This window comes from Maniola hyperantus, chromosome 9 (genome assembly GCF_902806685.2).
Source record: "Maniola hyperantus chromosome 9, iAphHyp1.2, whole genome shotgun sequence".
Lineage (NCBI taxonomy): Eukaryota > Metazoa > Arthropoda > Insecta > Lepidoptera > Nymphalidae > Maniola > Maniola hyperantus.
Window position 1 is genome coordinate 8,406,038 of NC_048544.1, and position 15,399 is coordinate 8,421,436.

The following is a 15,399-nucleotide window of genomic DNA, read 5'->3' on the forward strand; positions in this document are numbered from 1 at the left end:
TCAACGGGTAAAGGAGCGGTTTGAAAACCGAAAGGTCGACGGTTCAAACCCAGCCCGTTGCACTATTGTCGTACCTACTCCTTGCACAAGCTTGACGCTTAGTTGGAGAGGAAAAGGGAATATTTGTCATTTAACATAATCATCATCATCATCATCAACCGATAGACGTCTCTCGTAGGGGCTATTCTATCTAAAAATAGACAGAAAGAAAAAATAGAAACATAATACTTGAACATAAATAAAAAATAGATTATTGTAAACAACGTGGGAATCATGAAAGCTTGTTGAATAATAGCCTTTTCGTAACTAGCTAGCTAAAACTATATTCGTTTTATCAAATATCAGTGCACACATTTCACAGATCGGGGGTGATTTTCTACGAAAAACAGAAAACCTAAGTATTTTGAGAAATTGAGAAAATCCTACGACGAATGACCGTAAAGATTAATTGTGAATTTTTAGTAGAAAAATTGGAGATTGACTGTACGTACTGTGTTGATTGTAAGTACTGGTAAGTCGTATTTCTTAGTTGTATCAATAAGTATAATTGATTAAAATAATATAGTATCTTATTATCTAAATCATATACTTCATCACCATTATTATCATCAATCTATTGCCGGCTCACTACTGAGAATAGAATAAGAACGCTGGCTTAGTTGGCAGACTTGAGGCACATTTGAGAACATCATGGAGAACTCTTAGGCATGCAGGTTTTCACACGATGTTTTCCTTCCCCGTTAAAGCATGTGGTAGTTAATTTTTTTTAAACGCACATAACTCCGAAAAGTTGGACGTGCGTGCCCGGGAGCGAACCCCCGACCTCTCGAATAGGAGGCGGACGTCTTAACCACTAGGTTATCACGGCACTAAAATATATATTAGGTACTAGATGATGCCCGCGACTTTGTCCGCGTGGATTTAGGTTATAAAAATCCCAAGGGAACTCTTCGGTCTTAAAAAGTAGCCTATGTCCTTCATCGGGATGCAAGGTAGTCTCTGTACCTACCAAATTTAGTCAAAATCGGTTTGACGGATGAGCTGTGAAAAGCTAAAATTTCAGCCCGATCCGTCCAGTAGTTTCAGCTGTGCGTTGATAGATAAAACATTCCTCGCAATGTTTTCTTTAACTAGTGGTGACAGCATCTGATATTTAATTGCTTAAAACCACGATATATAACTGAGTAGTTTGACGACCTCCCAGGCGTAGTGGTAAGCACTGTGGTCTTTTTAGTTGGAGGTCCCGGGTTCGATTCCTGGCAGGGGTTTGGAATTTTATAATTTCAAAATTTCTGGTCTGGTCTGGTGGCAGGCTTCGGCCGTTGCTAGTTACCACTCTAACGGCCAACCCGTGCCGCCACGCGATCAAGCGTTCTGGTACGATGCCGTGTAGAACCAAAGGGGCATGGGTTTAATAAAAAATGCCATACCCCTTCCAGGTTAGCCCGCTTCCATCTTAGACTGCATCATCACTTACCACCAGGTGAAATTGCAGTCAAGGGCTAACTTGTATCTGAATGAAAATAAAGTCCCCAGGATGGAACCCCGGCCCGTACGTAAATAGGAGGCCGACGTCATAAACCTATAATATTAATTGTCAGCGTCTAAAATCTAAATCATAATGTGATTCTTATTATCATCAGTGTAGATACAAAGTAGGAATTGAAGGAGTCTATTGTCTACTGTAGATAATAGATTCGTGACATTTAATTGCAAATTGTAGTAGAACCTACCTAGGTATTTAGTTGCTTAGGTGGTAAAATTATACTATCGTTGTTTTCATGTCGCATGTTTTATTATTACAAAGATCGATTGTTTCTGTTTCAACGACGATGCTCTTGGATTTTTTACCGACTTTGAAAAAAGGAGGGGGTTTTAAATTATTCGATTGAAGGTTTTTTATTTTATTTTTTGTTGTATGTTTGTTACGCAATTGCTCCGTTAAGTATGAACAGATTTAGATGATTCTGATTGGAGCCGGTGCCAATTAGAATCTCTGAAGGCATTCATGAGATCTTCACCAAAGTAAAATAGGACCACCTCTCAAGTATGACCTACCATTTACCAAACAAAGAAATAATCATCAAAATCGGTTCATATTTTGCGGAGAAATCGCGTAACAAACATACAAAAACATACATTCGAATTGAAAACCTCCCCCTATTTTGAAGTCAGTTGTAAATATGCTATGCCTGGTTATAAACCAACAACAAAGCTATTACACTGATCGCGAGCAATTTACTCTTATCCATTGAGAAGTTCCGTTCTCCATCTCTGAAGATATTCATCAGATCTTTACCAAATTGAAATAGAACCACCTTTGAATTATGTCCTACAAAACAAAAAAAGAATCATCAAAATCGGTTCATAAGTGACAGTAATCGCGTAACAAACAAAAAATCATACAGTCGAATTGAGAACCTCCTAATTTTTTTGAAGTCTGTCAAAAGTGTTTCTTACATTTACTTATCAAAAATTGGTAAGTAAATGTAAGAAATGGTATGTGTGTTTTAAAAATAATTTCCTTTTGCCTGAGATTCGAGATCATCAAAATCCTCCCTGGCTACGGCTGTGATCTATATTCAATCGTTTTCGGCTACGCGGGTATTGGCCCACGCATTGCCGCACAAGGAAAATATAGTTTCTACTGGACGTCCGTGAAAAACGTCAGGGTTTGGTTTCGCCAGCCAGCTCCGGCTGAATTTGTAAAACATACGGGAGCTTTTATTTACCCTGTATTTTATTTTCGTAATTACGGGTTTTTGCATTAACATACCGTGCCTGTAAATGTTGCTCGTTCCATTTACCTACTCTATTTTTCTCTTTTTTTATATTGGTTCTTTCCATATTGAGTGCGTAAGTAATAAAACTAATTTGTTAATAAAAGATATTTCATTATAGCCATGCATACTTATACGTTTACAGTTACGCATCGGCGAGGATGTTAAGTGAAAATAAAAAATGTCAACTTTTTATTCTGCGCGCACCATCGCCGATGAAGTGAAAGTCGGCGCAACGATCCGCACGTGCTGCGCGCCCGCGCCCCGCGCCGCGCCGCCGATAAACAAAGCGCCGCGTCACCGCTCCCTGCAGCCTCGGCCGCCGCCCGCTGCCGCTCCACCGGCTGCACTGCATCGATCGCCGCGCGGCAATTGGCGCGCCGGCCCGGCCACGTGATGCGCGCGCCGCTCCGCCATTGGCGCGGCGCCGCTCGGCCACGTGAGCGCCGCCGAGCGCGTGGCAGTCGCGGCGTGACAGCGGGCGCGCTCATACCGCGCGCGGCCGTGCCGCTCCCGACATGAGCCTCCTCGACACGCTGCTCGAGGCGGCGCGCTTCATCGAGCTGCAGGAGCGGCGCCTCCAGGCCGGTAAGTGGCGACGCGCCCGGGCCCGCGGCGGCGCCCTGAGGCGAGCCGACGCCCGCCGCTCTTGACCTTGAGCGCCACGCAGCCGCGGTCCGCCCCGCCCCACGTAAACAAAGGAAGCCCGAAATTCGCCGATTACTACAACCGTTCGCCCGAAACTAGAATTATGCCATACAATGATATGGTGCGGCGACGGAGCCGTTGACCCCGCTCGGGTTACCTTTTCGACGACTCGCCATTGTGCTCAGATTATCCCGTCGCGAGTGAGAATCGCCCCCGCTGCGTGGTTAACTTGAGACTCGTCGAGTAGCATGCGCGTGCGATTCTCGCCTCTACCGCTATCAACTGCAGTTCTATATTTCACTTCGCACCTTACTATAGTCTATAGTGCTCCCCTGTCCTTAACGAAGGATTTAAGATGACATCACATCGGTAATTCGTACGAGAAAATATATTGCGCGTGTAAATCGACAGTCTCCCACACGAACACTTGACGAACACCTACACTATATTTGCGTCGAGTGATAGTCTGTCGAGTAACGAGTTGAAACTCATCTGTCGAGCGCTTGTGTGCACTATGCGTACACTACTGCATGCGTAAGGAACAGAGCGCGCGAAAAAAGAGTGCGGCAGGCAGTGGAGCGCGGCGCCGCAGCCGGAACGCGGCGGCCGGCGCGGCTGCGAGCGGTCAGCTGATCGACGCGTGTCGCGGGGGAGGGGCGATGCAACGCGGCAGGGGCGCGGCGGACCGGCTCGCGATGGGCACACGCATCCTGCGACTGCCTTCTTAACACATGCTATTTCTTTCTTATTCCTAATTGAAGTTAAAATTTACCTTGAGGTTCGACTTTTCTATTGAGGTACCTACTTACGCAACCTTTGCACGTTCGTACACGTAAATCTATTACCTACCTACAGTAGGCGATGAACTCATGTTCTAGATTCATTATCGCAGCTGATAAAGCCACAAATGTAATAGCAGGTATATAATGCGCCTGGTATTTTTATCATGTGAACAAAGCGTCCTTTGTGTTTTATAATACACTAGCTGATGCCCGCGACTTCGTCTGCGTGGAATTAGGTTTTTTAAAAATCCCGTGGGAACTCTTTTATTTTCCGGGATAAAAAGTAGCCTATGTCACTCTGCAGGTCTTTAATCCCACCCATGCAAAAAATCACGTCAATCCGTTGCACCGTTGCGACGTGATTGAAGGACAAACCAACAAACAAACACACTTTCGCATTTATAATAAGGGTACTGATAAGTGATAATAGAGCTTTTTTATGGCATATAAATACAGGCGATATTCCTATTACGTGGACGCCCTTGTGCTCTTTAATTAATATTAGCTTAAATAAAAAACCCGCCAAGTGCGAGTCAGGCTCGCGCAACGAGGGTTCCTTACTACAGTCGTATTTTTTCGACATTTTGCACGATAATTCAAAAACTATGATGCATAAAAATAAATGAAAATCTGTTTTAGAATGCACAGGTGAAGACCTTTCATATGATACCCCACTTGATATAGTTATCTTACTTCGAAAATTGAAAATCCTAATTATTAGTTTATACCCACAATTTAATTTTTTTTGTGTGATATAACCATAAATTCACGCTTTTCAGATTTTTCCCCTAATGTCAGCTACAATACCTACCTACATGCCAAATTTCAAGATTCTAAGTCAACGGGAAGTACCCTGTAGGTTTCTTGACAGACAGACAACAAGTGATCCTATAAGGGTTCCGTTTTTCTTTTTGAGGTACGGAACCCTAAAAATCTTTCCAGAGATTTCAAATAAGAAATGTGATTGCTATGTAACATTTATAAATAACAGATATTACAAGAAAAAAAGTTTAAGTTGTAAAGAGAGGAAAGCCTACAACACAAGTGGCAAAATAATTATATTAATAAATAATTCAGTACCTATATAATATCTTCTTAAAACCCAATTATGTACATATTTACTACACGTAAATTACATATTATTATATCTACCTACTAAGTAGGTACTTTTGATTTGTATCTTAACCTCTTAAACCTGTTTAAAACAATTGTATGAGCACAAGGCCAATTCTTTACACTGTTATCATTGGGTAGGGTTGTCACCTAAGTAAACTCTTTTTCTCCAATATAAATACATTATGTATTTTATTTCACTCAGTTCGTAATTTCTTGTTTCAAAGATTTCGTCATTTACTTTGGGAGACTTTCTGTTATTTGCAAATTTAAAGAAGGTACCTACATTTCTGTATTGTATTCTATTGCTTTTTCCACGTGGAATCACCTCTTCGGTTCGGTGATCCCTTGCTTTTTGAAAAGATCATTGGTGTCCCCCCACTAAGCTTTGATTTGGAGTCAGTAAATGCGTGTCGTGGATATATAGCAGGTACTAGCTTATGCTCGCGACTTCGTCCGCGTGGACTACATTTTCAAACCCCTGTTTCACCCCCTTAGGGGTTGAATTTTCAAAAATCCTTTCTTAGCGGATGCTTACGTCATAATACCTATCTGCATGCCGATTTTCAGCCCGATCCGTCCAGTAGTTTGAGCTGTGCGTTGATAGATCTGTCAGTCAGTCATTCAGTCACCTTTTCCTTTTATATATATGTGGGGACGTGCGGGTGTGCGGGGTGTCCTCCCGCCTCATACCCCGATTGCCATCTCGACCTGTCGCGTACGATACTAATTCCTTATAGGTCAGCAACCCTAGCAAATCCTCGTGTTGCAAGTAGCAGCGTGAAATAAAGGGAACTCTCGCTTTGATCCTAAAACGACGATATGTCAAATATTAGGCTATGGGTGACGTGGAAATCAAAGAAAAATAGGGGATTATGACCAAACATAAGGTGGTTCGACTGCTCTTGTGTTGTGTCTAATCTAATCTAGGCTGTACTAACCTACGAAAGTTAAAGGCAAAGGCCTCCCTTCAATATTTCTACAACTCCTTTTTCTGCTTCGAGCTACTTAATTGAACATTAATGACAAAGGTGTTATTTTACCAGAACAGTAAATTATTATTTTGACTATGTGGTAGTTAAAAATGCAATACACGACGCGACGGCCCAACGGAGGCTCCGTGAATCTTATCACCAAGGCTTCAGTAAGGTCGTCACTACTCACTAGTACCGGCCGATCAGAATGGTGAAAGGGATCTGGCGACCTCGCCATCCGACTATGCGGCGCGAGTACTTTCCGAAATGTACCCAATCTTTACCTAGTGATTTATTCATGCTTTGTTACAATGTTGATAGTGTTCATCCTTGTCTCGCATTTTACTACAATTCGTGTCTTGGTTTATTGTGTTAGTTTTGTTAACTGTAACTTTGTCAGCAGGTATTAGGTACAATTCACAATAAAACAATATTAAAATATCGCACAATTTGTTCCCTTGAAACACTACATTTATGTCATTGTAATGGGTCGTAAGCAATCATGAATACAAAATTACTACTGGAAAACGCTAAGTCGAATATTCCAGGTACCGCTGGAATACCGAAATACAAAAAAACCATGTACTCTTACTCAGTACTTTTCAGTGGGTATTTCTTTACTTGTACAGTATACCTGAAGTTCTTAAATAAAATAATAGAAATACTAATTTTGGGATTAAGGAAATTACTTTGTTGTAATTTTCAAATCAAGAAGAGCATTATCGCCATTTAAATATATCAATCGAACACTCAATGCCGCGTGCCAAGTGTTCGGATACTTTTTGACAGCTGATTGACAGACTGACAGGGCGACGAACGTTTTGAATCAACCGATCACTCTTGTCCGCCCTGTTTGGTGAATCCTCAAAACTGGCTTTTATACGTGAGCCCATGTCGACCAACGATCAAACCCAATATATTTTCTACATGTAAAGTCTGACAAGATTAACGATTTCTCTGTACCTGTACTGGATTGGACATTTCAAACAAAAATAGTTTAGGTTGTAATGTAACTCATTTTTGCTTACTAATAACTTGATGACCAGTGTCATATTAACACGGGTTTTGTTCAAAGCCGTTTTGTTGTACCTGCAATGATTGATATAAACGTGGCGTTGCATACTCACATTTGCAAAAAACAAAGTAGGTAGCAATTCTCACGAATCTATCAAAAATACGCTTCGGGTGATTCTATGAATGCTCTTTTTAATGTTTGCGCCCTAAACTTATTTCTATTACTATATTATGATGATGATCTAATATATCTACTATGTTCTATTACTTTGTCGGAGATATCACTTTTGTGTCTGTTAACGACCCACCTGTTTCACTGATTTTGATGAAATTTTGGTACTGAAATAGCTTGCATCCCGGAGACGGACATAGGCTACTTTTTATGCTGGAAAATTGAAGAATTCCCATGAGATTTTAAAGGAAACACTCATCACACATATTCACTACGGTCGTGGCTTTCATCGCCTCGCAAAAAATACTAGTTATTTGTATAGATGTGACAATTTAAGACTATCGAATTTAATAAAACATATTGTAAAATATTTCGTTTCTAAATTAATTATTTACCTACCTATACTTCAGTTCAACGATTCTCAATTCACTTGTTAATTATGCTTAATTTGGGTGATTAGTAGAAAGTTTTGAAACAAATAAAATAAACTAGATGATGCCCGCGACTTCGTCCGCGGGGATTTAGGTTTTAAAAATCCCGTGTGAACTCTTTAATTTTCCGGGATAAAAAGTAGCTTATGTCCTTCCCCGGGATGTAAGCAAGCTAACTGTACGTACCAAATTTCATCAAAATCGGTTAAAATGTTGGGCCGTGAAAAGCTAGCAGACAGATAGACACACGTTCGCATTCATCATATTAAAATATGGATATGGAAGTATGGATGTTTAGCCTGAGATGATATTGATAGTCTTTGTTGTTTATATCCTGGGGGTCGTTGCGTTTCAATCCGTTAATACTGGGCGTGATCGAACTTTGCTCATCGTCTTTCGATTTCATTGGTGTTATTCCTGAATTCTTACGCGAACTTAGGGATGTCTCCTATCTATATTAAGTATAAACTTGGAAAGTAAAATATAACAATAGTGCAACGGGTGGGGTTACAGTAGCGTTTTCGTTACGTACATCAAGTGCTGGGTAGGTAGGTACATGAATCAGGGAGCTTTAACGTGTCGCGCGATACGGCGTCATATCTCGACATCCGGTGGGTGGACTCCCCCTGACGTTTCCACTTCGACTCGTCGACCGTTTTTTATCGATTGATATAACAATATTAAAACGTTGCAAAGGATTATATAATTTTCACCCTCACCGTTAGTTTTTGCCGAATTCAGTACACTAGTTAAGTTTCCACAATTGTAATATTCTTTCACATTCGCCCCAAACAATCCTAATAATACTTACCTATTATAAAATGTGAAAGTTGGGATGCTTGTTACTCCTTCACGCCGTAATGACTGAACAGATTTGTCTGAAACGAATGACTGAATAGAGATAGCTTATTTATCTATATCCTGAATTAGACTTAGGCCATAGGCTACTTTTTATCTTGGAAATCTAAGAGTTTCTACGGCCACGGGATTTTTGAAAGACCTAGGTAGTAGATACCTATATCCATGCGGATGTCGTCGCGGCATTACTGAAAATTCTTGGACAGTGAATCTTAATAATTATGATAAATGGTGATATACCTACCTAAACTAGCGGCACGCTATGATGGCCGGTTTGACGTTTGTCCGCTCATGAAGTTCCGTATTAATTGATAACGACTTTGAAGGAAATAATTGTATTACTTTATTGACGATAGTGATGTGCAGAGATTCATAAATTTTATCGAATGTAGTTTTAGGTTTAGGACTCAAAATTTATTTATTAAATTGATTTCTTAAATGTATACAAGTGTAGAAAAATCAGTTTGCACCATTTAAGGGGTGAATGTACTTGTGAATATGAACAATTTTCACTATGTGGACAAACCTCTGAAATCGCAAAAAAATATCAATAAATTTTTAAAAATGGAATCTAATACGATCGTCACATAGGATCGCTGGCTAGCACAACTACTACCTCCGGCAAACTCGCGTCAATGCTCAATGCAAAACAAAGCAGTTTCGAATTGACGTTGCTTCGAAAAGTATAAACTGTCAGTGCAATGCGATTGTGATATAGTTTTGACCTGGCTTTGGATTTCAAATATTGATACTGCATTACTGTTGACCCTTGCTCGTTAATTTGGACTCTGTTCAAGCCCTTTGTTGTGGATTTCGTCGATATGACCGAACGTACGCAGAGAACTGTTCTAAATAGTCAGACACGTGAGTTCCTAATACGCCTTCGTAACTATTTCGATCGTGAAGCTCAAAATGGAGGGCCAATTTTACCTATAACGTCAGTGGTTGAACGCGTAGCTGATGCGCTTAATATTGGACAACGAACTGTTAGACGGATAACTAAAAAAAAATATGGCGAGACTGGCACAGAAGAAAATAAACTTCACACACCAAAAAAGAGAAAACGAGCAAAACCAGTCGTAGGCATCGATAGCTTTGATGCCGATGCTATCCGAAGACATGTTTACGGCTACTATTTACAGAAGGAGTATCCAACAAGAAAAAAGTTGGTGCATTCACTGAAGGAAGCTGGATTATTCTTCGGTGGGGAAAGTTCTTTAACGAAGATTTTGAAGACCATTGGATTTCGATACAAAAAATGTAACAAACGCAAAATATTGATGGAAAGATTTGATATAGCGATGGCAAGGTATACTTTTTTACGGCAAGTGAAAGAAATCAAAAATTGGCAAAATGTTGTGTTCTTGGATGAAACATGGCTTAATGCTAACCATACTGTAGGCCGTTCTTGGAACGATGACACAGCAGCATCTACTTCCAAAGTTCCTGTAGGAAAAGGATCGCGACTTATAATTTGTCACGCCGGAACCATCAACGGGTTTGTCGAAGGTTCTCTCATGGCTTTTGCGTCAAAAACCACTGGAGACTATCATGAAGACATGAATGGAGAAAAGTTTACTGAATGGTTTACCTCAATGTTGTGTAGCCTCCCTGAACCATCTATTATAATTATGGACAACGCCCCATACCACTCGATGCAAATTGACAAGCCACCTGCCCAATCCCAAAAGAAAGCTGATATCGTCGCATGGCTTCGTAAAAATGGCGTAGATGCAAACATGAATATGTTAAAAGCGGAATTAGTACGTCTTTTAAAAGAAAACAAACCAACCAAGATCCGATACGTCATTGACGAAATAGCATTAGAACATGGGCACAGAGTTATACGGTTACCGCCTTACCATTGTGAGTATAATGCGATTGAGTTGGTGTGGGCTCAAATTAAGGGATATGCTGCAAGACACAATACAGAACCCCCATTTACCACAAAAAAAATGCTAAAATTATTAGAAGAAGCTTGTGAACATGTGACTAAAGGAGACTGGGAAAAGGTTGTGAATAGAACTGTTAAATTAATAAGGGAAGATTATGAAAGAGATGTGAAAATAGATAATATTATAGAAAACGAACATATAATTATTAATGTATGTGATGATAGCAGTGACGACAGTGAAAATAGTAGTATGGACGAATCTGATTAATTATGGCCTTTTGTGGCACCTTTTTCGGTATCTTTTGTATTCATATGTTTCTTGTGTGCATATAAAGTATGTATATTCATTTTCGTTCAAATATTCAGTTCGTTCAAATAAATTAAATAAACATATACATTTTTGTTTTATTAAACCTATTTAATCAGGTACAAAAACAAAACTTAATTGTTTTTTGTTCGAGAATAAATTGACATTCCACATCACTATTGTAATGTGTCAAACCGGCCATCATAGCGTGCCGCTAGTGTAGTAAGCAAAACTTATTTGTCTCCTGGGCTCGTTCGTGTCGCGACGGATCAAACCGAAGGACTGATTTCCAAGTTCATGTCCGAAAATAGAATCTAGGAATGATGCTAGGTCGGATCCCAACCTGCTTAACCGGCAGGTGTGGTTACGAGAGGCGTATGAAGAGGGGAGAGGTGTTTGTTCGGGGGGAGGGCACGATGCACCGCGCCAAGGTCAGACGTCGCACGCATGCGCGCACCGCGCACCGCCTCCGCCCGCACCCCGCGCGACCTTACCCGTACCTGCACCCGCTTATTCATGTATGTGTTCCTATTACATACTTGCACTGCGAATCATAGTCCTTGTCTCCTTTTTCACACAAAGCTTACCGTTTGTCTTCTTCAGCTTCTGGCTTTCAGTTTTTCACCACTAGGTTTGGTATCATAGATTATCCTCAACATCGATCGTGCTAATCTGCCTACTGATTCGCTAACACTAAATGATAGCCACAGGGTTGATGATGATGAAAATCATGATCATCCACTGTCTGTAAGTACTAAGTAACATTTTATTTGGTTGTGAATTGTGATTGTGATGTATTCGTATAGGAAAATGTCTATTCATGCCGTTAAGACTCGATAGAACGTAAAAAAATCCTGTTATTAGTCAGATTAGAGCGTGTAACATTAAGGCAAATTAGATCATTTCTAATTGTGACTCGTGTTGTGCTTTGTTGTTGGACCTTGTGGTCGCAATACGTGATGTCAATTAATTGTTTGTACTCTGCTATCATTTCACGGCTCATTCGCTTAACAGAGGTAGCTTGCATCCCGGAGCCGGACATAACGGTTCGTTTCGTTTCGACGCTTCGTTTTATCCTGGAAAATCAGAGTTTCCTCTGGATTTTTGAAGAACCTAAATCCACACGGACCATGTTGCAAGTATTCTGTATCTATATTAATATTATAAATGCGAAAGTGCGTCTGTCTGTCTGTTAGCTTTTCATGGCCAAAGAATTTAACCGATTTTGATGAAATTTGGTACAGAGTTAACTTACATCCCGGGGAAGGACATGGGCTACTTTTTATCCGGGAAAATCAAAGAGTTCCCACGGAAATTTAATAAACCTAAATCCACGCGGACGAAGTCGCGGGCATCATCTAGTATTTCATAAAATCACATGTAGGTAGTTAAAAAATATTAACAATCTGCCTTTAGAAAGAGTTTAGGTATCGTATAACGTTGTCTCTGTCATTGAAACCGACAAAACGTTACATACCTAGGTATGAGTGACAGAGACAACGCTCTATAAAGCCGAAATCTCATTCTAAAGGTCGATTTATAAAAAAATTTCTTGCCGGCTACTGTGTATTTGATAAATTATTGTTTGAATTTGTATCACTTGGTGTAACAGTTAACACGATAATAATATTTTCTTCTAACCTGACATGTTTTGTTTTATTTAGAAAGTTAAGCGGCGCTGCGCAAGAAGCGACGTGCGGTCGCAGAGTTGTACGTTCGCACCGTGTCGCCCGGTTCGGTTGCAACGTTCCATTCACCTTATTCGCTGCTGGGCTGTCGAGGTTCAGTGACTCCGGCGCTGACCGACTAACTCTTCAAACGCGTCATCGGAGTACTAATGCCATTTCATCATCGACCGCCGTCTTTGAATTCTGTAGGTGTAGCGCGGCTGCCGTCGTTGCGACCTCGTTTCGAGGCGAGCGAATACTTCGTGCCGCGTGTCGCGGTCTTCGCCGACCGTGCAGCGTTATGTAAAATGCTGAGACAGTGCAGCGGCGAGCGTTGCGCTCGACCGCGTGCGTGCCTCTCGCCCCTCGGCTGCTGCCCTCCCCCTCGCGATTTCGTCCGGTGCGGCCGGGGAAGCGCGGGGCTCGGAGGTCGCACTCCTCCCGCTTCGTACCTCCGAGACGCGTCGCGTTCTGGCACTCCGCGGTCCGTCCGTTTAGTCGTCGAACAGAGTTCGTCGGCGCCGGTCGGCTCCGGACCACGGCTTGCGCTGATCACTAGCTCCGATATAGTGATCCTTGCGGCTCTGGTCGCTCGCTTACGCTTGGCCATTTCGGTAGTTTGTGGTGGTTCCGCGGGTGCGTTTGCGTCGGTCACGAACACGGGCCGGCGGTTGCGGACGAAAATAGCGTGCGTTATCATCGCGACCTCGGCGCGTGGCGAGACGAGATAGCGCGAGGTCGGCGGCACCTGCGCGCCGCGCCCCACGTGCGCGTCCGCTGCAGCCGACAATTAGCAAGTGGCAATCGCTGGAGCCCTCCTCTCCTTCGGCGCTAGCATTGTCTGGACTCCACACATTCCAGAACAACTATACGCATTTTGCCATATTGGATTTTAAGATCCATTTAATGTAGGCATCATTATTATCAATTATCATTCAGGTAATAATGTTTTTTGTCTGTGCTAAGATTTTACTTCAAATTGCACATGAAGAAGCGTTAATGCTTCAATCCATTCAACTATCAACCTCAGCTTCACCTTCACTATTGGTAGATTTAGTAACTTTGTAATTAAACGTAACATGAGGCATAACTTAAATTATCAGGCTTGCCTTTCGGAACAATGTTATTAATCTTCCTTGAATCCGCGAAAGTCGGACGCTTGACTCGATTGTTCTTTGCCGTCTAGTGCTAGACCCAACTTCTGATAATAGATACAGCTTGCATACAATTTGTATTTCTTTATTGTTTTATCATTCATCATCAATCGTGATTTTTTGAGGGAATTGTTTACGTACCTATTATATTAGTAATTTTATTTTATTAGTATTGTACTGCCTTGATATATCTTCACCATAGAGTAAAGTGATCTTCGCTTAGTCGTACCGACCAACTTAATGAATGGGTTCCTGTTTCATTGATTTTCATGCAGTGAGTTATATTGGGGCAGCCTAGTTAGGTAGCACCATGGTAGGACGAATAGATCTCGCAGATCAGCTGATGTTAAGCCGAAAAAAATACTCCATGTGTATTACTCTGATCTTTACTTCAACTTATACCTATATAACTACCTAAAGGTGAATTAATGATCTTGAAAATTTTAGCACAGAAATAATAAAAATAAAATGAAATGGGCAAAAATATTTTTTACCACAAGAATATATTATCTTACTAGTCCCGTAGAAGAACAGAATCCTACACAAACGAATTCGTAGATGACAGAGATTTTTATTTATTTATCAATCACATATTTATCAATTGAAAAAATTATAAAAAAATTATGGAACTTGGTTCATAAGCGTCCATCACTCCTGCATAAGATTGCTGAACAAGGGATTACGTAATTGAATTGATTGTTAGATATTGTGCAATGTATTGAGCGTAACAAAATTTATGTAATTCATATTTTCCGATGGACCACTCCTATCAAGGCACAGTCCGATGTTCGTGGAATATCAATTTTCACGAGCAAAACTGACGACTGTTTTTAAATCATGGTGTCGTACACACATAAAAGACGATAGTCCAGCCAAAGCCGACGTTAAAATTTATTTTATGTTTATACATAATATTATGTTTACTTTATTTTTTACCTGTATCTATATTGTATCTGTGGCAACGTAGCGCTCAAGCTTCAAACGGATGGACCGATTTAAATGCGATTTCTTTAATTCGAAAGCTTGTTTAATCGAGATGGTGTTTGATGAAAATCTGTCTAACCGTTTGAGTTTTATCAGCTGTTTTCTCAGCCGGTGTAGGGTCTCAGTCTCAGATATTTATATTACACTTGTCTTATACACTCGATTCCAACTACAATGCAATATTATTGGAGGTAACCTTGACGTATCGAGGTTGATTTAAATTTTTAATTTACTCTTATGATAAGTAAAATATAGAAATGCAAATCATAAAGTGTCACTGGAGACAGTTATAAAGTTTCAGATTTTTTCCGAGGGTGGGGTTTAACCAAGCATATTGGAAGTAGATAATCGTCAGCTGATGCACCCACGGTGGGTGATTGTTGGGACTTACAGGAAGGTTTCTGATATAGTACTATCAACGTTAAATAGGTGACGCAAGAATCGCTCTTCAATATTTAACGCATGCTGGGAATATTATGCTAGCATACAAAAAGAAAAATCGACTAAGTACAAGTCAGACTTGTCCACTGAGAAATAATTACGTTGGATATCTACAAAGGCATACTTGAATTTCTAATACATATTCGGTTTTGGTCAACATTTTACACCAAATAGGTGCTT

The 15,399-nt window shown here is 40.7% G+C and overlaps 1 protein-coding gene and 1 long non-coding RNA gene across 6 annotated transcripts in view; both read left to right on the plus strand.

Moving 5' to 3' along the window:
• Window positions 1-15,399, plus strand: part of LOC138402779 (uncharacterized) — a 135,967-nt gene that overhangs the window by 75,115 nt on the left and 45,453 nt on the right. The gene's annotated exons all lie outside the window — the stretch shown is intronic.
• LOC117985401 (max-binding protein MNT-like) overlaps window positions 3,089-15,399 on the plus strand; it is a 57,764-nt gene continuing 45,453 nt past the window's right edge. For 2 of the 5 annotated variants that reach the window (XM_069500772.1, XM_034972103.2), the window contains exon 1: window positions 12,696-13,579. Coding sequence is in view for 1 of the 5 variants with exons in the window: in XM_069500773.1 (XP_069356874.1) it covers window positions 3,299-3,368 (70 nt within the window). In the remaining 4 variants the exon portion in view is untranslated. Of the gene's footprint in view, window positions 3,369-12,695; window positions 13,580-15,399 lie in introns of those variants that run through there. The other 3 variants (XM_034972102.2, XM_069500771.1, XM_069500773.1) reach the window with 2 other exon arrangements.